Here is a 22,030-nt window from a genome sequence, read left to right as displayed (position 1 = left end):
TAGCAATGATTATATAATCTGCATTAAGAATTGAAATTGGCCTATAGGAGGCGCACTGGAGAGGATCTTTATCTTTCTTTTGGAGTAGGATAATGGTAGCCATACATAAAGACTGAGGGAGAAAACCTTTGCTAAAGCAAGCATTGATTATGGAAAGAAAAAGAGGCAATAAATAATTTGAAAAGTGTCTATAAAACTCGATTGGAAGGCCGTCTAAACCAGGAGCTTTACCATTTTGAAGTGTAGCCATAGCAGACAGGAGTTCTTCTGAGGATATATCTTGTTCTAAACGTACTCTATCCACTTGTGTTAAAGTAGGCAATGAAATGTTATCTAAAAAGGATTTACACCTATCCGGTTCATATTGTGAGGTAGATGTACAGAGTTCAATGTAATATGATTTAAATGCATCATTAATCTGAAGAGGGTCCATTGTAATGCATCCATCTTGTTTTTTAATCTTAAGAATTGTTCTGTCTTCTGATTCCTTTTTTATCTGCCTAGCTAGTAATTTGCCTGCCATTTCACCTTGTTCTACGTAAAATAGTTTTGATTTTGTCAGTGCAAGTTCACTAGCATATGTATTAATAGAATTATATTTCATCTTAAGATCATCTATCTGCAATAAAATATGAGGATCATTAGTTAAACAATGTTGCCTCTCCATACTAATTATATCATGTTCAATGCATTTCAGCTCATTCTTTGTTTTCTTTTTCAAAGATGAGGAAAAAGCTATTACACACCCTCTAATATAGGCCTTAAGTGTGTCCCATATTATCAATGGACATCCTGAGCTATTTTGGTGTACCTCAATAAAGGTTTCTAAATGAGTATTAATATAAGTTGTAAATTCCTCTTTTGAGAGTAATGTAATATTAAATCTCCATGGTTTTGGATTTGGTGGTAACTTTTCAAATTCTATTTCAAAACTCAATGCAGAGTGATCTGAAAGAATCCTAGCGTGGTAAGAGCAGTTTGTAATTTTTGAAATATAATTGACTGGGGTAAAGAAGAAATCTATTCTTGAATAAGAGTTGTGCACATGAGAGTAGAAGGAGAATGCTACCTCCTCGGGATGAAGTGTTCTCCAAACTTCATCAATTCCTAAGTTTCTTGTACTGTTTGCCAAAGCTGTTGACATATTAGGTAATGCATATTTACTTTGAGAAGATCTATCCAATTTTACATCCAGAACACAATTAAAATCACCACCCCAAACTAGAAGTCATCAAAATACTGCTAGTCACTGTTTAATAATAACTAGTAACAGCAAAATAGTGGCAAGTAAAAAGTAGAATAGGAAATAGTGATTACTAGTTACTAGTAACTAAGAATACAACGAGTAGAACTGGATTAGAGACTCAAGGTTTAGGTTTAGGCGCTCCTTTATTCCTGCTGCTATTAGATGTTTTAACGAGTGTCTGTAGGGAATACAGAAAACTGAATGTGAAGAATATGGCTGTAGCCTGTTTGCATCCAATGATAATGAGATAGTGACATTTGGTTTTTATATAGGCCTACCTATATTACCTTCTTTGTCCTGCTGTGTGGGATTGTCTGTATTTGTTATTGTTTTGTTGTTTGTATTGTTTGTTAATGCTCTATGTTTTTTATGTAATGCTGCTGGGTGACACCCAAATTTCCCCCCGGGGATTAATAAAGTACATCTATCTATCTATCTATCTATCTATCTATCTATCTAAATAGTGACTATTGAGTAATGAAAGGTTATCTAAAATGTGTAGCCCTGTAGGATTCAATTAAGAAAACTGCTTATTTTATTTTACTAGGAAGAACATAAAAGGTGACTAACTAATAGAATAGAATAGTGACAAAAAAAAAAGAGCACTAGTGACTAGTGCTTTTTAGGAAATGAATGATAAAACATCCTATAAGCACTAAAATATTGCACTGGGTTCATTTTGAAGGTAATCTTTCAATAAATGCACAAGGGCTGAGAAAGTCCTAATCAACGAAAATGTTCTAGCTTGTGGACTGCTAGAGAGCACAACTGATATCTTCCATCATTTTAGAGTGCAATGTCTTAACTATGGCGCAATATCCTCCATATTGTTATGACTCAGGCTGCTGAGGACCTCGGCTCCACTGAAACCGTCAAATGACCTTTGGTACGGGACACAGAGCAGGCTTCTGAGAGGGCAAAGCTCAATGCTAAGCCAACGGAAATAAACAACGAAAGAGCTGATAAATACTCCGCACTATATAAACCGATCTGGAATAATCACGAAATATGTGTATTGATTGTGCGATGGCACAATTTATTGCTATAACAGTGTAACATTCAAATTGAATTTACTTTTTTTGTTTAAAAAGCCAGAGGTAGTACAATGTTATCTTTCATTATGTCGTTTCTTCCTGCTTTACCGGAGTGGCTGACTCTGGATGCAAATCCACTGGATAGTTTACTTCAAGGTAAGTTCATGCTCCGTTCCTTTTCTCTGCAGTTTGGGTAGGACTATACAATATTTATAATAACCTATAGGCTCCCAGTTATGCAGCAGGCTATTTCTCAACTGTATAAGTGACTGGAGTGTGTTATTGTTAGTGTAAGCTATTTTTATTGAGTTGCCTCTTAGCTAAAGGCTCTGAGGGAGTTCCCTTTGGTAAGCAGTTACGCAGTGGAGATCTGGGGCTTTTATTTTGAAGGGTAAGAACGGAAGTGGTAAGTGTGTGGTGGGCTGTGTTTGACTCGCTGGGAAGGAATAAAGAGTTGGCGTCTTGTTCAGATGACGGAGCCTCCGTGTTTTTATTTTATAACCTGCAGAAGTAGCCTATAGGCGCAACACATAACCCTCGGCTACATTGGTGGCAGCGGTTACACCAATGTAGCCGAGGGTTATGTGTTGCGCCTATACTTCAGCAGGTTATAAAATAAAAACACGGAGGCTCCGTCATCTGAACAAGACGCCAACTCTTTATCCCTTCCCAGCGAGTCAAACACAGCCCACCACACACTCACCACTTCCGTTCTTACCCTTCAAAATAAAAGCCCCAGCTCTCCACTGCGTAACTGCTTACCAAAGGGAACTCCCTCAGAGCCTTTAGCTAAGAGGCAACTCAATAAAAATAGCTTACATTAGTGATGAAAATGTTATCTGACCTGCAGGACTGGTAGGCGCATGTGGGATCTCTGTGCTATGTAACCTGATGAGAGTACACTTATTTTTAGAGGCTGAGAGGTGAGGAAATGGATTTTGATACATACATGAAGATGATTTTGATGTTTATTTGTGTTACCTGACCTGACTAGGATGTCAAGTTACAAGATTTCACAGTTTACTTTCATTTGTTACTTTCTTTCTCTTTCCCTCAACCCACAGCTCGAGTGATGACAGCAGCAGTAAAGACGCGTCAAGCCAGAGGACACCCAGACATCAAAGCAGACCTAAAAGTGGACTGGGTGGGATGCTCCAGTTTTTGTTTTTGATGGGGCTGCTGGCTGTAGTGGGCTCCCGCGTGGCCTCCCTCGTGGTACTAGAATTTTCTCTTCGAGCTGTCTCTGCTTGGGCTACAGCTGGACCAGTAAGCAACTAACAACAGGATCATCTCTAAAAAAAAAATCTTCCCATTGCACTAACCAGTATCTCCTGATTTGTTCGTGTCGGTCTCATTTTGCTTCTACTTCTCAATTTTACTCAACTCAGTTCTGGGTTTTGTCGCATCGCGGTGACTCTTGACATTCATTATACAGAACATCTTCCTTTCATTTGTTTAGATTCACCCTTCAATTCCCCCTCTACTCCTCTAATCCACCAGGAGTCCGGGAGGTTTCTGCAGCAGCTGCTGGTCCAGTGCCAGTTCTCTCTGGGCTGTGCCCTAAGCTGCAGCCTGCACTTCCTCCATGAGGGGGCGCCGCAGCGTTGGCTATGCCTGCTCCTGGCGGCGGCGCTCAGCTGGTTCCTGGCCAAGCAGGCCACACGCCTGCTGCACCATGTCTTGGCTCTGTACAAACTCCACAGCTCGCAGCGCTACTGCGGTGTCTGCATCAGCCTGCTCTCCTCAGGCCGCTCCCTGCTGCCCGTGCTGTGCAGGACCCTGGTCATTACCTTCTCTGTGGCTGTGGTAGCCGCTGTATCAATCATCAATAAACATTTCCTCTCTGCAACAGAGGCCCTCAGGTTTTGGACACCATTGACTATCTGCTACACGCTGCTGGTGGTGTACATGCAGGGTGAGACACACATGTATGGCGAAAACTAGGCTACAGGAAACTCATAGCTTATGTCAGAGGTTTTGGTACAGTGCTCACAAGACAGATATTTGACATCATTGACCCATCTGGGCAGGAGCTCTATTAATAATCCCATGGCCTGTGACAATTTGATAGTATGGACCCCTCTTGTGAGTGGAGAAGAAATTGTTCCATTGTTCATCAGTTTGTTGTCTCCCTCTGATGGGGGTCTTGACTCAAAACATCATGCAACATGTGTCTATCATCATTAATTCGAGCATCCTGATGTCTCAACAATTATTAAGACCTGCAATGTGCTGTGTAACTTTTCCTAGACAATGTAGCAGGCATCAACGGTAGCTAGGACTCCCAGACAACAGGGATCATTCACATTCTCTTAAAGGCTAACCAAAGCTATCTGTCTTTCCTCTGGTGACCGTTCCATCTCGTGCCGCTGGTTCTTCTGGCAGAGGAGCAGCACCGGCGGCCCACCGGCCAGGCCGTCCTCAACACAGTGGTGGTGCGTCTCGGGGGTCTGATGGTCCTGATGCTGACCGTTGGACGCTGGGCGGACGTGCTCCACATCCTGATGTGTTTCCTGGGTGAGGCCAGCTGTCTAATCCCCACCAAGGATCTGCTGGATGCCGCATCCTCACAGGTCGGTGAGTCTCCCTGGAAGCAGCGCACAGGGCCGAGAGCACTTTCTGTCCCATCGGGACCCGAAACTGGGGCACAATATCGATGTGTTCATTAGACTGGGTCCCAAGATGAGGCTGAACTTCTCAAATTTGTATCCCAGGTGGAAAAGGTTTAAGACCCCCAAGACAGATTCAGGTCACAGTATTCTATGATTCAAAATATAGAGCCTACTTCTTATATTGAGTTGTACTTATACCTGATTTAGTAGTTTCACCAAAACACAAAGCAGTAGTGGCAAATAAAAAGGTGGGTAAACTATGACCTCAAGTCAGTGATCATCATAAGGCCGCCAATATCATATATATTTTCAGCCAAGCATTAATTTACGACTTTCCTTAAAAGGCCCAATCCTCATTACTTAAATCAGTTTGAAACTACTTACAATGATGTACGCTATGAATTTATGACATTAAGGTTTATGTCAGACTTAATAAGTGGGTAAAATCTATTCTGCAGATAAAAAGATGGGTAATGAATTTCAGTGGGTTTACCCTTCAAGACATCCCTGGAGCAAACCTTATCCGTTTAGCCAAGTTAAAAGACCAGACAACTGCTCAATATTATAGTATTAGTATTATCATACTGTAAGATGATAGACTTAGGGAAATGATGTCTGCAGATATTCTGACTACTATTGCAGGCCAGCAACTGGGTTATATATAGGCCTACTGTCATCTATCAGGTTATGTCATACATTGGATATGTGATGTTTTTGTGTGCGTAGGATGAAGAGGAGGATTATAGAGACTACATGAGAGGAGAACACCGACGAAGACCACGGACACAAGGGAAAGAGCAGCAGAGTTAACCATTCTGGGGATTAAAAATGCAGCCGGACTGTTTTTGATATGGGATAAGCTAATTTACATCTATGTATTTATGTCCTATTATTTAGGCTTTTATCAACAAGTAAACTTTTACATGTATAATGTAATGGCATTTTTTTTTTTTATTAAACATCCACGTGACAGATTTTACCTGCAAAGCTTTGGTGGTGACTAACATTAATTTGTTAACAATTATATAATGAAGCATTGCATATTGTGATTAAAAATACTTTACACAATTGGAGCTTTTAATTTGACCCTAAAACAAATCTATAGTGGTGTTGCATGAGCAGAGATGACAGAAATGCACTGAGAATGCAGAGGGAAAAAAACACTTAGCAGACGGACACAATGTATCATATTTGTTATGCAGTAGCCGTTTTGGCTGTAAAAGGTTACAAATAGATGCAAGGCAGTAACTTCACCTCCACCAGCTCATTCAGTGGCTAATGACAATAATCTTTACATCATTATCATTACTGGCTCACCCATTTCCACACAACCTATAGGCCTATAAATGTCAGTCTGTTTTTGTCGTGGCCCTCAGAGACTCGTCAATTTGAAAAGAAAAGGCAAAATGGCTGACGACAATGTTAGTGCTGTAAAGTCACACAAAATGGCGTTAGACAAAGAAAAGGCTAGCTTACTTAGCTTTAACCTGCCGTTAGCCTGTATTCAAACCAATTTTGGCCAAAGAGACATTTAAAACCCCGAATAGCCTTTATCAACGGTCCGTGTTTGCTTACTGAAATTGAATTAACCTGAAAACATACAGAAGCCTTTTAAAAGAGATTCTACACTTATCTGGCTTCATGTTACCCTCCCCATTACAATACAGTCGAAGTAAAAGCCTTACTTCTTGTGCAAATCTGCTCTAGCTTGTATCCCCGACCACCCCCACATCAAATTTAATCCACATTTTGACGCTGGTATTATGCCCATTTGGTATATCTTTATTGAAAGCTGTGAACTGACAGGAGCATATTCCATCAGAGGTTTTTTAATATGAATTCCGTCATTATTCCATGTCAAAAAAGGCGTGTGAAATTACAGTGGGCTACATTAGCCTGATAGTCCAATTTCCAAGATAATAATCCAGGGCTGGGAATCACTTGAAGAGGAAATTTAGTTTTGGTGTCTAGTCGTTTCCACCACAGTACGAAATTGTACTATCCCATAAGATTATTGGATGTTTTATTGAATACGGTTCCAATTCAGGAGGAATTCGGTAGAGAAAGGGAGGTTGTTTCCAGCAGCGCCCGACTGTTGTAAAAATGGCCATTGAAATGACTGGAAACTTGTCGCCTCCTCTGTGTTATTGGATAGGGGTTTCCAGACTTTTCTACGCACATCTGATAGGCAGGCTGTACGCATGCGTAGTCTGGAGTTTTGCAGTGCCCCTGTTACCGCAGTTTAACGCATGCGCAGTTCGATTTTTAATGTAGTATAATAGTATAATAATAATGTAATAATAGAACTATGTTCTCTGACCAAAATTTCCATTAAAACTTTTTATTCTAGTAGATTTAACTGCTTTGAATCCTCATCCTTTCATATACTGTCACATTCAGCTCTTAGTGATGGCATAAAATGGGTAATGGGCAAAAAAGTGTCTTATTACCAGTGATGTAGTGAAGGGTAAATATACCTAAACTCAGTTTACTTGCCTTTTTGTTTACAGAATAGAGTTTACCACCTTTTTAGGTTGACATTAATTGTAATGACTTCATGGTGTAAACATGTACTATCAAACCAATTTAAGTTTTATGAGGATAGCGTCTTTTAAGGAAAAATACATAAATGAATGCTTGTGCTGATGATGATCACAGTTGGAGCTCATAGTTTATCCACCTTTTTATTTACCACTACATCACTGTGTATCACCTTGGACAGTCTCTTGGACTTTTGGACATGCGCCTGATTGCTCATGTTACTGATTAGCTTAAAAGAGAACTCAAATCAGGTCAAAGTTCTTGACTTAGTAGCCTCCACTCCAATTTGTCCTAGTAACTTAATTGAAATACAAGTTCAAGGTTCAGCTTTATTTGTCCCAATGGGCAATTGCTTTTGCAGCATAGCCTATATTAAAAGCAAAAACATAAGACAGACAACAGACAGTCGCCACTGAAAAATGTCAAGACAAATCATAATCCTCATAATCATCAACATTGTGATGATTGAGTCAGTCAAAGTCAAAGTCTTGCATCCCAACACTTGAATGAACATATTGCATCTTGAATCAGATTTTCTGTCAGTGATTTTAGCTGATAGCCCATCAAACAATGTATTGTTCAAAAAATACTAAAGTATCTTCTTATCAGAGTTTTGTGAGTGAGGGACTTGTTTCTTCTTCTGAATATCTTCAGCCCAGTGACATGTAAAAGGGATTTGGTTTGATTGAAAGCTTTCCTCATAGGACCAATTTCCCAGACATGTGTCAATCCCACAGCTGCCAATCCTCCCTTATTTCTTGGGAGTTACCCTATTTAATTTTTAATGGGATCTCTGTTACTTTCAGTGGTTTTAATAGGACAAATTAATCCAAACAGACAATCAAGATATGAAATCCTAGACCTGGTCTGAATGTTATAGGGATTGTCAAACTGCCAAGGGGGATCTACAGGAGTGGGATGTGTCCAGGAAAATAGTCCTAAATCTTAGTTCTGTTTTGGTCATGCTCTTAAAGGTCACATCCAATATGATTTTGGATCCCCTCATTTCCCAATCAAACACACACTAATACAGGAATAGGCTTGTAATTCAATATATGAATTCATGTCCCATCAATAATTCTGAATATAGGAACCTTTCACTCAAAACTAGAAACCAGAGTCTAGACTGTAATCTGTTCTGTCATCTGGATTTGCAGAATCATGTAGCTGCTCCATTGACTTCAGAGAACTAATCCGTTGATAATAAATGAGAAATTGACTCTATGTAGTCTACCTACCATTTATCCCTGGAAAGTCACAGCATATTGCTTTACTCAGGTCTATCAGGTCAAAATATAATTGGCTCAGATTTGCTTAGAGTAGGCCTTTATTTTCCTGTTTCCTACAGTTCCTAAGTTCCCTCTTTATGCGTCTTCAAGATCCTCAACATAAAGTTTTTATGCTTCAGTGTAAGTAGCTTTCAGAATGATCACTTGTGAAAGGATCTTCAAGGGGAGTCAACTCACTTAACCCTAATGTATGGCAAAATCCCTGCATCTCATATTATTTGCCACCAAAGCTTATAAACCTACTTATGTTGACTACATGTCTGGAGACAAGTGGAGCAATTACTGGTGACTAATAAGATATTTAGTCAATGTGACAATAGGTCACCAAACTATCAGTTTATAAGGAACATTGGTCCTGAATGCTCCCCATATGTGATTTTTTTTTAGATATGGCTTCCAAATATATTTTTTGGTTATTTTTGCTTTATCTTTGCTCTCCATTATAATGATTTAATACTATAAAATCAAATTTGGACTCATGTAAAGTGCTTCCCCTTGCCATACCCGTCTGACACCCATGGGATCCTCCTGTGAGTCAAAGCTTCTCAGATGTCAAAGCACCAACATTCAACCAGGGGTTTTCTCACACATGCGCACAGAGGAAAGACTATCTCATCGGGGGAAAAAAAAGTTCACACACAAAGCTACGCCTGCGCGGTGTGCCTCTCATTACGAGCGAAGTTGCTGCATCTTTTTAGGAAGCTACAAGCTTTCTTTCGACACCCAAAGGTCGCATGGTGTCAGGGACGCGCCTAGTCACGGGAACAGTTCGGAGCGCGTTCACGAGGTGCCAGATCGCGCTTTAACAGTGAAGAGTATCAAACAGCGTGCGGGGATCCAACCTAATGGTTTACATTGGGTCACAACGAGCAGTCAATGATTTGCGCGGAGTATTTTTGGTCCGGCGTTTATTTTGCAAACCTTTTCTATTTTGCACGGGAAGAAACTGACATAGCAAACTCATCTGTATGATCGGGGGACAGGAGCACACAGTATGGTCCGGGAAACCAGACATTTATGGGTGGGAAATTTACCCGAAAATGTACGAGAGGAGAAAATCATTGAGCACTTCAAGCGGTGAGTAAAAATGAGCGGCGTGTGATTTGCTAATGTAACAACGAGTCCACGGCCAGCATCTCTGTTGTGTCACATTTACTGAAGTCAGGATGAAGCAGGAGGTTCCCCTGTAGCCAAGTGCCATTTGGCAACTGTGCTGACAGCTCTCTGTAACCAACAACACTGCACTGGGTTTGAGCTGAGAAGAAACGGCTAGCACACCTCAACCACCCAGCTAGCTGGCATATGGTTTTGGCATTTTGGCACGGTTACAAACTTGTAGGTCATAACTTGTCGATACACTACATAACCTGTCCTTTTTCGTGGTGTGGCTGTTTTAAGGACCTTTCCCACCAGGTAACCGAGGAACAACCTTTTCAGTAGAGTAGACGCCAGTACACCGTCAGTGTAAACAAACTTCAGCCTACCTGGGCTGCTGCTCCCTGTAGCTTTTACACAAGCTGTGCATTTAATTGCCTGCGTCTTTGCAAGTATGCTTGCAGTGTAACCATGAGTGTTTTCTAGTGCTTCAGCAAAACCGGGAGCCGGTGTTTCACTTGACTTTCTGTGAGTTTGTCAGCTCGGGTCACGGCTTCCTTCGACACATGTGCACTTCTGGCAACAAACTGTGGTTAATTAGCCTACTTGAATGCGCATCAAAGTGCCGTAACAAAGCGGTTGCAACAACCAGCTTTTTTTTTTTTTTTTATCTAATACAATTCAATGAAACATCAAAGGTGACGCGACATCACGCCGCCATCCTCGCGGCAACATTGTTGCAAACTGGCTGCGATTGAACAGCGTGCAGTGTGTTACCGATATGCAACATTGTAACATCGTAGATTACTTGTGTGCGAAAGTAAATAGACATACTAATTGTCTTTGCTACATGGTAACAATACTCTTTGCCCCAGCTGCCGAATTGCTTAGCCTTAAGCGTAACTGATCTGATTTTAATAAAAGCAAGCAACATAAATCGTTATTAACCATTTCATTAGTTGAGGTTTTTTTAATTGAGCTCAGCTTGTGCTAAATGTTAGGCTGCCGAAGCGGAGTGGGAGCATGCACCGTCTTTAACCTCTTTGTTTTCTTTGTTGAACCGGAGAAAAAATGTAAATATGCATTTTTGTGTGGCTTGTCACGGTTCTCTGCGCGCTCTCGCCTCTCGTTGCTCGGCTGTCAAGGAAAAAGCAGCCCGCCTCTCCGTCCATATGTGCAGGAGAATAGTCTGCTGAAAAACATCATAGCTCACCTATATTGGTACGCTACCCTTTCCAGTGGTATGTTATGCGTCGCCAAATCGAACATAAGCTGCCAATTAACTAACATAAATCATACACGCGGTCTGTCTAGCACAATATGAGTCGAAATGCACGTTTGTCCCGCAGCATACCCTCCAACATACGGTTTCCAAAATATAAACTGACATTAATTTGATCCATTGCACCCTCTTGCTCTCGTTATTGTTTACGGTAGAGGGATACTGTGTCTCGAGTCTCGAGCTGCAAATATTGAGGAGCCGTGGCGCTTATCTAGCCATGCAACCCTGCAAAACACTTAATAGGCTACCTATTACCTTTTTATTTACATTCGCCTATGTTATAAGGTGCCCAAGTTTGGGGAATGATGACTGGCAGTATGTTGTAGGCTGTGGGAATAGCGGTGGGAAACCGTGTCGGGGAGCCCTTTTCAGCCTGCCACCTCAGCTCCGATGTTAACCAGAGGTAGTCAGAGTATGCAGGTGCATGACAGCCCAATGTGTGATAGAAGTCATTGAAGATGGGGGACGGCAGAATGAGTAAGCAGTGTGAACAGCTTTTCTAAAATGGCGTCGGAGGCTATTCAATGTTGGGAACTGGCATACCAATATATTTATGGGCACCCTACTGTCTCTCTCGGACAGCGAAAATATCCTCCCGAAAGACAGTTTTTCATCCCCATGGCTTCTTGGGGTAAAAAAAAACCCATAACAAATGAATGTGCTAGTAGGCTTTGTAATTATATATCTTATAAAGCTTGTAAATATAAATGAATAGACTACCCATCAGTCATTACACCCATCACTTAATGAGGTTATTTGCTCATTTATAGGCTTATTAACTAAACAATGGAAGGCATGCCCTCATCTACATCATTAAAAAAAAAAAGTAAATGTTAGGCAAGGCACTGCTTTTTCCAATTGGGAAAATTATGGTATATGTATATTAAAAGATGCTAAATTGCACCAAAATGGCTTTGCTTACACTTGAACAGAAGGAAGCCTAAACATGCATAATGCATCTGGACTCTGGAAACCCACAAACAGCAAACCAGGAAATGTCGCGTCTCCTTCTATGCTACTCAAACCTCGTATGAATGCTTTTCAGTAGCATAAAAGAGCACCTCCCCCTCAGGAAAATACTCCAGGCATTGTTGGGAAATGTATTTATTAACATGCAATGTGCCAGTGTTTCAAGTCCAGTTGCTGGGTTACTGTTGCCTTGCAAGAAAGTACCAGAGAGTAATAAATCACTAGCAAAGCCACGTCTCTCTGCTTTGCAGAATCCTCCCCCCCCCCCCCCCCCCCCATGACATCAATTCACCCATCACTGTGCAAGGTGAAAAAGGTGTTATGAGAACAACTGCATTCATTTTAACTAAGAACTCAATTTGAAAACCGTGCTTGGACAATCAGAGATGTTAAAATCAGAGATGTAACAAAGCAGCTGTGTAAAACCTGCTGATCATCTTGTTTTGCTTCCATTGTTCCCTCTGTAGATATGGACGGGTGGAGAGTGTCAAGGTCCTCCCTAAGCGGGGGTCAGAAGGTGGAGTTGCGGCCTTTGTGGATTTTGTGGACATTAAAAGTGCTCAGAAGGCTCACAATGCTATCAACAAGATGGGGGACAGAGACCTGCGCACTGATTACAATGAGCCCGGCACGATTCCTAGTGCCGCGCGGGGGCTGGACGATAGTCTGTCCTTAGGCTCTCGTGGCCGGGATGTATCAGGGTTCACAAGGGCGGCAGGGGGGCCGGTGTACGGGCCCCCTGCGTCGCTCCACAGCAGAGATGGACGCTATGAACGCAGACTAGACGGGTAAGTGGACAAAGTTTCTCTGAAGGCAGGGGGGACCTTGGTTTCTGGTAAACACCTTACCCCCAAGCATCTTTCCACCATCTGTTCATTTACTTGTTTGGGGGTTAAAGAGGAGAAAAGAGAGTTCATGCTCAGGAATTAAATCTTTTAGGCATCCCCTCTAAAGTCCTCAGAGCGTCGCCATCGCTCTTGGATTCATGCTTGCAGGTAGACACCGAGATATACCGTAAATGAGAGCATGTTTTGTACATTCTGCACACAAATGTATCTGTCACTTATATGAATAGTCAATAGTGTAAATGGCTGTTGGGGATTATCTTTGTGAGTTTAAACATCTCTGTGAGGTGGATATAACATTTGCGGAAAATACGGGGCAAATATTGGATATCGTAAAAATTTCCCAGGATTATTGGAGATTGCTGGAGAGAGAGAGGAAGGGAGAGAGAGAAAGAGAGAGAGTGGTCCAGCGGCCATCCCTGGGATTCCCCTAATCTGGAGTTACCGTGCCCCGCTCGGTGGATTAATATGTCACCCTTTTTATTCTCACGTAACAAAACAACCAAGAGCACACATTTACACATTTTAAGACATGCCAACTATTGTTTGGATTAGTCAAATTGGGTTTTCAATTATGGTGCACCCCTCCTGGAGGTGTTCACTCCTCTCGTGGTCTGGAGTCATGTGGATAACCTACCCAGGATATGTATCCCCCCCCTGTTGGATTAATACCGGCCAGACATCCAAAGGATATTCTATCATTCTAAAGGTATGGGTTGTTTTTTCTTTCTTTTTTTTTTGGTTTTGTTTGGGATTATGTCTGAGATCAGGGCATTACACTGAGTGCTGGGAGACCTCTACTGGTGATCCAACAAACCGTGAGCAAATTACTTTTTTTTTCTTCTTTACTTCATGATGATTTTTCTGGAGATAATTTTTTACTTTTGAACCACTGAGACTTGCACATTCAGCATTCGACGTGGATGAACACGGACTATGTTTGGATCGTACAAATCAAAGAAGCATGCTGGAAATTTGAGACTGGAAAATGGTGCCATCAATGCCACTGGAGATTACTTGCCTCTTGTCTGTGGATTACCTCACCCTTTCCTGAATGTGGAACTATAACTAACAGTCCTTGGATACAATTGCAGTCAGAGTCCGAAGTCTATATCGTGCCTGTGAACTGTATTTAAAATCTGTTCACTGACTTAGCCTAGGTTTGGACTGCGTGCGGGTCACTGGTGAAGGAGAATCATGGATAGACTACAGACATGAACATCCACGAGCTTCAAAACTGCCATGAATATTTTTCCCCTGGGAATGAATACAGTGCAGAAAAGGAGCAAGAATCTGGATTACTAGTAAGAGACATCACCTTCCTTCTAAATCTGTCTTGGCCAGATTTGTTTCCCCTCTGTCGATGGAATTGGACTATTTCACCACTGTGCACTGCGCGATCAAAGTGGAATGTGCAGGACTTTTACAAATGAAGATGGAAGATTTAATTTTCCCACCAGCGTCTCCTCTACAGATTCATTGGTGTTGGGGAATCAATGGAGCATCACTTATGAAGATGGACTCCTGGATACCATTTCTTTATTTTACTGGACTCAAAGAGCAACGTCGATAGTATATTTGTACATTTCCACATTTATTTTTGGATGGATGTTTGGACTGCTACTGGCTTTTTTTTCCCAACGTACAAAATATGAAGCTGGATCAGGACAAGGCCTAGTTTGTTTGATTTATTTTAATTAAAATTTCTACACCATCTCATCCATGCACCTGAGGTCCCCTGCCATGCCGATGAGGATTACATTTTCTAACATGAACAATTTTGCTTCAGTTTTTACCCCCACTCAACATTTTTTGCCCATTTTTTTTTTCTTTTTGCTCACAAAGTTCTATCTCCCTAGATTGTATTTGGAATTATAGGTCAAGTTACCACTCTCTCAAAAGGTTGGTATGTCCTGCCCTGTGTATTTTAGCTGTTCTCTCTAACCCCCTAGTTTGAACCCCTGTCTCTCTCCATTTTCCCCACTAACCGAAGTAGCCGGTAAATAGACTGTTATTACTGCCTGTTTGTCTATATGCAGAATCTGTACCTTACCTTTATATTGTTTTCCTTTTTCCTCCTCTCACCTTACCCCCACTCCCAGCTCCTAACCTCTGCTCTCCCTATACTGAATAGTTCTATGTTGCAGGCATTTTTCATCTGACAAGTGATCAAAGTGAAAAATGTCCCTGTTGAGATGTGTATATGTATATGTATATATATATGTGTGTATATATATATATATATATATATATATATATGTATATGTATATGTATATGTATATGTATATATATGTGTATATATATATATATATATATATATATATATATATATATATATATATATAAGGCTGGCTTAATGTAACATGAAGATTGGGGCTGTGGTGTTGTATTAACGTAATGCACATTTTTCCTAATGCCTTTTTTAAAAGCAGCGAGACAGAATTTAATGCTTATCAAATTAAGGCGGAATCAAATTCACTTTTGCACTTCTTTGATTGCTTTCCAATTCAAGGTGTGTCAAGGTCAAAGGGTTTCAGATTGCTATTAGATGATATTTAGCCTCTAGTTTAATCTCGCCACATGTTAGTAGCTTTGGTTCCATCCTTGCAATTTTACATTTTCTCCAGCCTCCTTTGTTTAGCTGAGCCGAGTCAAGCTCAAATGACAGGGATCTAATGTAAAACCTGTCATAGGGTGCAGTCTCAAAATTTGAATCTCAAAAATGAACTGGCAGCCAGATATGAAAGCACAAAAAACACAGCTACACTGTTGTTTTGCATGAAAACAGTAAAGAGTAAACCATTCCTCATTTTTAAATGGACACTTTGAATAAAAAAATGCATATTTTACTTGCATTCATGACCGAGGCACCACATAAGACGTCTTTTTGAATGTGCTCTGGCATGCTTCCTTATAGTTATGCTGTTCACATAATCCCAAAACAGTTGACGTGCTTAGCATGCACTATCGCAGACTAATAATCAAACACGGAGAGAAATTATGGCAAAAGAATCTAGCTGAATTTATTTTTAAGCTCCATGAATAATGTAAAAATCTGTTTTGTGTAAAGTGAAATTGAAGGCTATCTATTGAGCAGTGAGCCTCTGCTACCAAATTAGCATTTTTGAGAGCATCTAGGGGTCAAGGTAATCCATCAATTTCACAGCAGACATTGTTGTGCCATAGATGATATTCATGAATCCTGCACACAAATGATTAAATCAAATAAGCTGAAATTGAATTTGCCCCCCGACCTGCTGTACCTATGTATAGTGCAGTGAAATGGACTCGGGCTTCACCTAAACCGTTTCATCCTTAACATCAGTATGTGCATGCAGTCTTTTGTTCTAGTGCACAATGGCATGTCTTTGGGTGGAAAGACTTAATAAAAGACCATGCTTCTATCTATGACCTGAAATAATGTTAGACTCTATAGGTTCTATATACATAAAATGTTTTACACTGATCAAAATTCAGATAATTCGGTATGAAATGCATATATAATAACTGACCCTGTAATCCCTAAAATCCAATCATTTAGTGCCATTTGGTGAATACTGTTAATTTTTGCTTGAACCAAAAAGTGTAAAAAAAAAATAAAAAAAAAAATATAAATAATAATAATAATGGTCTCACAAGGATAGAAATATGTGGAAAATCCTCCAAAGTGAAGACATTTTGACAGTCCTTACTTTTTAAGGGGCTATAGTTTAGGGTTAGGACTTGAGTCAAGGGCTAATATTAGAATTAGGATTAGGTCAAGGTTAGGTATGTAGAGGAGAGGGGTAAGGTTAGGGAATGAATGTAGTCTACAAAAGTCCTCCCAAGTATAGTAATAAAGCCGTGTGTGTGCATTTTGACGAGTGTAAAGGGCAGGTTGGGTATCCTTAAGAAGGTCATCTTATGGGTCATTTACCAAGACACCTTTCAGGACATCAAAAACGATGCAGACGAAGACACCGGTGTCATATTTTTTTAGAAATGGCAACAGCCTCCTGTTAGTATTCATATTACTTGTTTCCTCAATATATGAATAAGATTCAGGCCATTTTATCATTTTGATAACTGTTTTGGTTCCATAAGACAGTCCATCCACACATGATCTTTATTTTGAATCCCCTAAGACCTATTTTGGGAATGCTTTGAAAACCATTGAAAGGTTTTAGATGTGCTTGTGTACAAGCAACAATTACCTAAATGTTGGCCTCAATGCAGGTCCATAGACACTGCATGAAAGCAATCCTTAACTTGTCCCTGAGAGAAAAAAATTAGTTTGACGTTTAGTTCATTAACTATACTATCAAGTCACTGCTACGTTTTAGGAAACTTGTGTGAGTTTTCAGCTTGGTCAGCAGCAATGAAAGATTCAAGTCTCAGTTCATGTCTGTCACGTTGACAACGGTGGCAACAAATTATCTGATAATCATAATCTTATGAATGTGTACAGCACTAGAAAGTTGTGAAAACCATGGAACTTAAAAACCTTACACAAGGAAACCTATAAAAATGTGCAAGTGTGCACAATACCCCGGTCATAGAACTAACTGGAAAAGGTTGCTTGTGATTTTTAAAGAAATGCGTTGTGCCCCCATTGATTTGCACTGGTATTGTTAAGAAAATACTAACAGAAGGCTGCTGCCAATTTCTCAATAACTACAACGTTAGCCGTTTCAGAATTGACTCCACCCTGCATCTGCCTTGGATTAGTACTTCAGGATTTTCCAAACAATTCTTAGTGGATGGAGCAACAGTTTAGCAGCAAGCAAAAATTGGAGAAATAAATCTTTACAACATTGGCATGAAAACATCTTGGATGTTCTCAAACATTCAAAGATCCAAAACATATGGATGCTTTAATTAATGATCAATGAGGAAAACATGTAAATCCTATCCAGGGAAACAAATGGATTTTTTGTCCTGAACTTCAAACCTATATAACAAGGCACTTTTGTCGTACCTGAGATTCTACATAATTAATTTCAGAGCAGAAATGTTCAGAATTTTTAGAGAGGAGACTTAGTTTTGTTATTTGTTTAAGCTTGGATTTTTGAGTTTGCACGTGACATTTTCAAGTTTTATGTTTTTTCTCAGCTATCCTAATGCCTTAAATAATTTCTTGTTCCAACACTACATTATCTATAGGATTGGCAATAAATCTTACAAACTGTGCACTTGGCAACAGTAGCAGTGGATTTCTAGAGGTATGCAGGCTTATCTATGCCAATAGGTTATGTTTAGAAAATTAGTCTAGCACAGCACAGACATGATCTTCTCTAATATATTTACAGGGTCTCCAGTATTTTATTCACCTTGTTAATGCAAATCTGTATTCAGTGGAATTCATTCTTGCACTGACTCTGACTGAAACCTCACCAAAATCAAGGATACATTTACGAATACCGGGGTTCATGATATTAATTTTCTACCTCTACTTTTTTCAAATGATTCCATAATCTGATCCTTCCCAGACCCCCTTATTATTCCATATCTCAAATGGTTTACAGTGTCACATTTTCCTGTTGATAAATAACTGACTATCTCATATCCTGACTTTAAATATTATGTAATTGGTTGTAGAGAACTATGGGTAGTCATGAAAATTGTCAAGAGCAGAGAATTGCTTCTCAATATAGTCTAAATATACAATAAGTGTATTGTGCAGTTAATATAAAATAATAATAATTATGATCTCACCTTGAAATAGGAATAATTTAAGGTGACATTTATGCAAAATTTGTACCATTTTGACAGTTGCATTTTGAATTTTCTCTTGCTAATATCTAGCAGAATGTTGAGCCAGGATAATAGCTTTTTTTCTCCACTTCTAGCTTGAACTAGCCCAGGAAGCAAAAGTTGTCTTTTTTTGGGGGGGGGCATTTTTGCATTTATTAGATAGATGAAAGTGAAGAGAGACAGTAAAGACAGAAGAGAGAGAGGGATGACATGTGACAAAGGCCCTGGGCCGGACCCGAACCCAGAACGCTGTGGCCACATGGCATGCGCTCTAGACCACTGAGCCACCAGGACGCCCCAAAAGTTGTCTTACTCTGCCAGTATAGCAAGGGTTTGAGCTGTTGTTATATCCAACCATGTTTTGCCCTGTGTTGGAACAGCATGGCTAATATGCTGATATAATTTAATTTGAATTCAAACAATGGTAATTGGTGTCCTGCCCGCTCATTAGGGGGAGGTGGTACGACACAGCAGTCATATTACCGAGTTAAACTGTGATTGCTTGATACAGAAACAGGGTGCTCAAATCAGAACAAAATTTCCTTCTTAGCACTGTTTAAAATATTCAGCTTCATACAAGATGCTTCTAAGACACCTGGCTTGTTGAGGAAAACAAATCCTGGGAAACTCTTTTAACATCATAAATAACATGGGCAAGCTTGTCAAAAACCACCTCTTCAGTATTTTTTAGCACAAGTCCTGCAATTAAGCTTTGAAATATGCTGTAAATTTCTGTTCTATTAAACACTGAATGTGTGCCTTTTGCCAAAAATCTCTCAAGTGCCCCATGGTGTTTTATTAATATTTTCAATATTGTATGTTGTATTTGCGTAATAGAATATACTAGTTAATATAATAGTGATTTATGTTTGAAATGAGAAATGCTAATTGTTGCAAGCCAAGACTAATAATTTGAAGGAAAACGCATTAATAATCACAGAAAAGCAATCCTCAGCAAACTAAGAAGCCAATGTTTTAAATCTTAGGTTAACACCTCCAAGGTGCTAGAAATTCATGAAAGTCAATCACTTTACTTTTTCATTGTAAACATCAGTGGTTTGTAACTTTGGTGTCTTCGCAGAATTATCTAATTCTGTACCATCAAACCACCAAGTCGTAACAAGACTTGTCTCAAAAAATCGCTAGAATCGCTAGTTTAAATTGTTGCCAAACATTTTGTCAACAATGATGGGATAAATGACCCAATAGGCAGGTGAAGAATTCTTTTAGATGCTTGAAATATTAAAACCCTTTTCAAAATGCTTCAGTGCCCTGTCTTCCCATGTGTGTTCTAATTTAAAAAACACCAAAGACACTTGATAGTTTTGATTGTCCACTGTCTGATGCTAGCAGCTTTCACATATCTGTCAAATATAAGTGTAATGTGATGATGTCTCTCCCTAATTCTCCCCCTCACCCCTCTCCCTGTTACTCAGGACTGCTGAAAGTCGGGATCGGGCATATGATCACAGTGCCTATGGACATCATGATCGTCCTGGTAGCAGTTTCGAACGGCAGCGGCACTACGAGACGGACTATTATCGTGATGCCAGAGAGAGGACTCTAAGTACAGCTGGGAGTGGGTCTGGTACCTCCAGTGGAAGCGGTACAACAGTCTCGGCGGGAGTCAGTGGAACTATCGTTGGCGCTGTTGCCAGCAACACTGGAACAGGTGGATCGGCGGGGGCCGCGCCGGGAGGAAGCGGAGGAACCACGTCCGGCGGGGTTGGCTTCTACCGCTCCCACAGCAGGAGCCCCTGTCGCTTCGAGACGCCGGAGCCTCGCTATGAGTCTCGCGCCAGGGAACCCTTTACTTTGGCCAGTGTGGTTCACAGGGACCTTTACCGGGAGGAGAGGGGTCGGCGCGGGGAGCGGTCATACCGCCACAGTCGCAGCCGGTCTCCACACTCGACGCATTCGAGAAACCCCTCTCCTCAGAGACTGGCGAGTCAGGCCACCCGTCCTCCACGTTCACACAGCGGCTCCGGCTCTCGCAGCCGGTCCTCCAGTTCAGACTCGGTCAGCAGTACCAGCAGCAGCACTAGTGGCAGGTGAGTGAAGCTACACCCTCTAATTTCAATGTCAAGGTTTCTACCCTTGCAGGGTTCTGAGTCCTGAGGACCAGGATTAAAGACCACTCGGCTAAGATCCCTGCCTGTAATGTTACAGATGTTAACTGGACACTTTAAACATTACCTTCATCTTTCACCACAAAGTCGTAAATTGTATTTTTCTTGTTATCCATAACACAGCCTCTTCTACACTTGGCTTACTTTGGCTTGCTCCACCTGCCACCTGCCGCTCCAACTGACTTCCTCTTCTGTCACTAATGATAGTATGACATGCGCCCTCTGTGGCTGGATGACTTCATCGCATCACAATCCACTCTTGCTCCCTTCTTTTAAATGCCATTTTCAAGCCGATTTAAATTACATTTTCACAAGTTTTCTTAGACAGCTCAAAATTATGTTCAGGTGGCCCGCCCAAGGTTTTACAATGCAGGAAAAGCCCTATAAGATGCAAATATCACTGTTACAAATGTCTCACCACTCAGCAAAACCCAGAATGGGACAAATCATTATGTGGAGTTTGAATCAGCACTTCAAATTTACTGGCATAACACAACTGGCAGCAGTACAATGAAGAGCACTGTGCTCAAAACATCACATGTCTCAGTGTCAATAATTTTATACACCTGGGAGCAGCTTTCAGTGTGCAGATGTTTTCTACCATACCCATGTTTTGCATGGACATTAGTTCAACTTTCAGATTAGTGTACATTTAATCTGTTTTTGCCAAGCTACGGTTGTTGTCTTACTGATGGGCTGTTTATAGGACTAATAAGTCAGAGCTTGGAAAAACAACTTTTGGTTATATCAAGCTTGTATCTGCATTGATTTGTTGGTTACCACTGTTCAGAGTTTGGAATTAGTTCCGGTCCACTTTGCTTCACACTCGAGGAATCTCATCTCTGAGATAGATTTTTCTGAGAAATTTACAAATACTGTAAAAGCTTGTGAAAGGGGTTCAGGAATAAATTAAAAGATACAGTCTCTCTAATCTCCTCAACTTGTCTTTGGAGGAATAATAACTAGCTAATACTGTCTCATGCACAAGCTAGGGGAGTCACTTGCATACAGCATCCATAATTATTTATCCAGAATTGCACTGTATATATGTAATGTGTGTACGATTTTCTCTAAATTTTTTGCTGTCATGCCGTGGGGGTATGTCAATTCTAGTGCTGCAACCAAGTGTCCATTATCACTACAAACAGTAGCCCCATTATGTTGTTGTCACTTTTATTATGCCAGGGAATCTTAAGAGGTTGCTCTGTTTTAAACTGAACATACTGATTCTGGGTTTTGCGTGGTGCTACATTT

General features: G+C 40.5%; 2 protein-coding genes across 2 annotated transcripts in view; both read left to right on the top strand.

Annotated features, from left to right (window-relative positions):
• The first annotated feature begins 2,351 nt into the window (after positions 1 to 2,351).
• tmem82 (transmembrane protein 82) lies at positions 2,352 to 4,949 on the top strand. The gene is made up of 5 exons (XM_071916718.2): positions 2,352 to 2,436; positions 3,131 to 3,203; positions 3,345 to 3,546; positions 3,781 to 4,195; positions 4,666 to 4,949. Exons 1-5 carry the CDS (start codon positions 2,352 to 2,354, stop codon positions 4,947 to 4,949), a joined length of 1,059 nt encoding a protein of 352 aa, XP_071772819.2.
• Positions 4,950 to 9,568: 4,619 nt separating this feature from the next.
• Positions 9,569 to 22,030, top strand: part of spen (spen family transcriptional repressor) — a 28,124-nt gene continuing 15,662 nt past the window's right edge. The window contains exons 1-3 of the mRNA XM_071916666.2: positions 9,569 to 9,799; positions 12,536 to 12,856; positions 20,084 to 20,698. Coding sequence (XP_071772767.2) covers positions 9,717 to 9,799; positions 12,536 to 12,856; positions 20,084 to 20,698 — 1,019 coding nt within the window. The 5' untranslated portion in view covers positions 9,569 to 9,716. The remainder of the gene's footprint in view (positions 9,800 to 12,535; positions 12,857 to 20,083; positions 20,699 to 22,030) is intronic.

Source organism: Centroberyx gerrardi, chromosome 14 (assembly GCF_048128805.1).
Source record: "Centroberyx gerrardi isolate f3 chromosome 14, fCenGer3.hap1.cur.20231027, whole genome shotgun sequence".
Classification (NCBI taxonomy): domain Eukaryota; kingdom Metazoa; phylum Chordata; class Actinopteri; order Beryciformes; family Berycidae; genus Centroberyx; species Centroberyx gerrardi.
The sequence above is the reverse complement of the archived record's forward strand: the minus strand, read 5'-3'. Positions and strand labels throughout refer to the sequence as shown.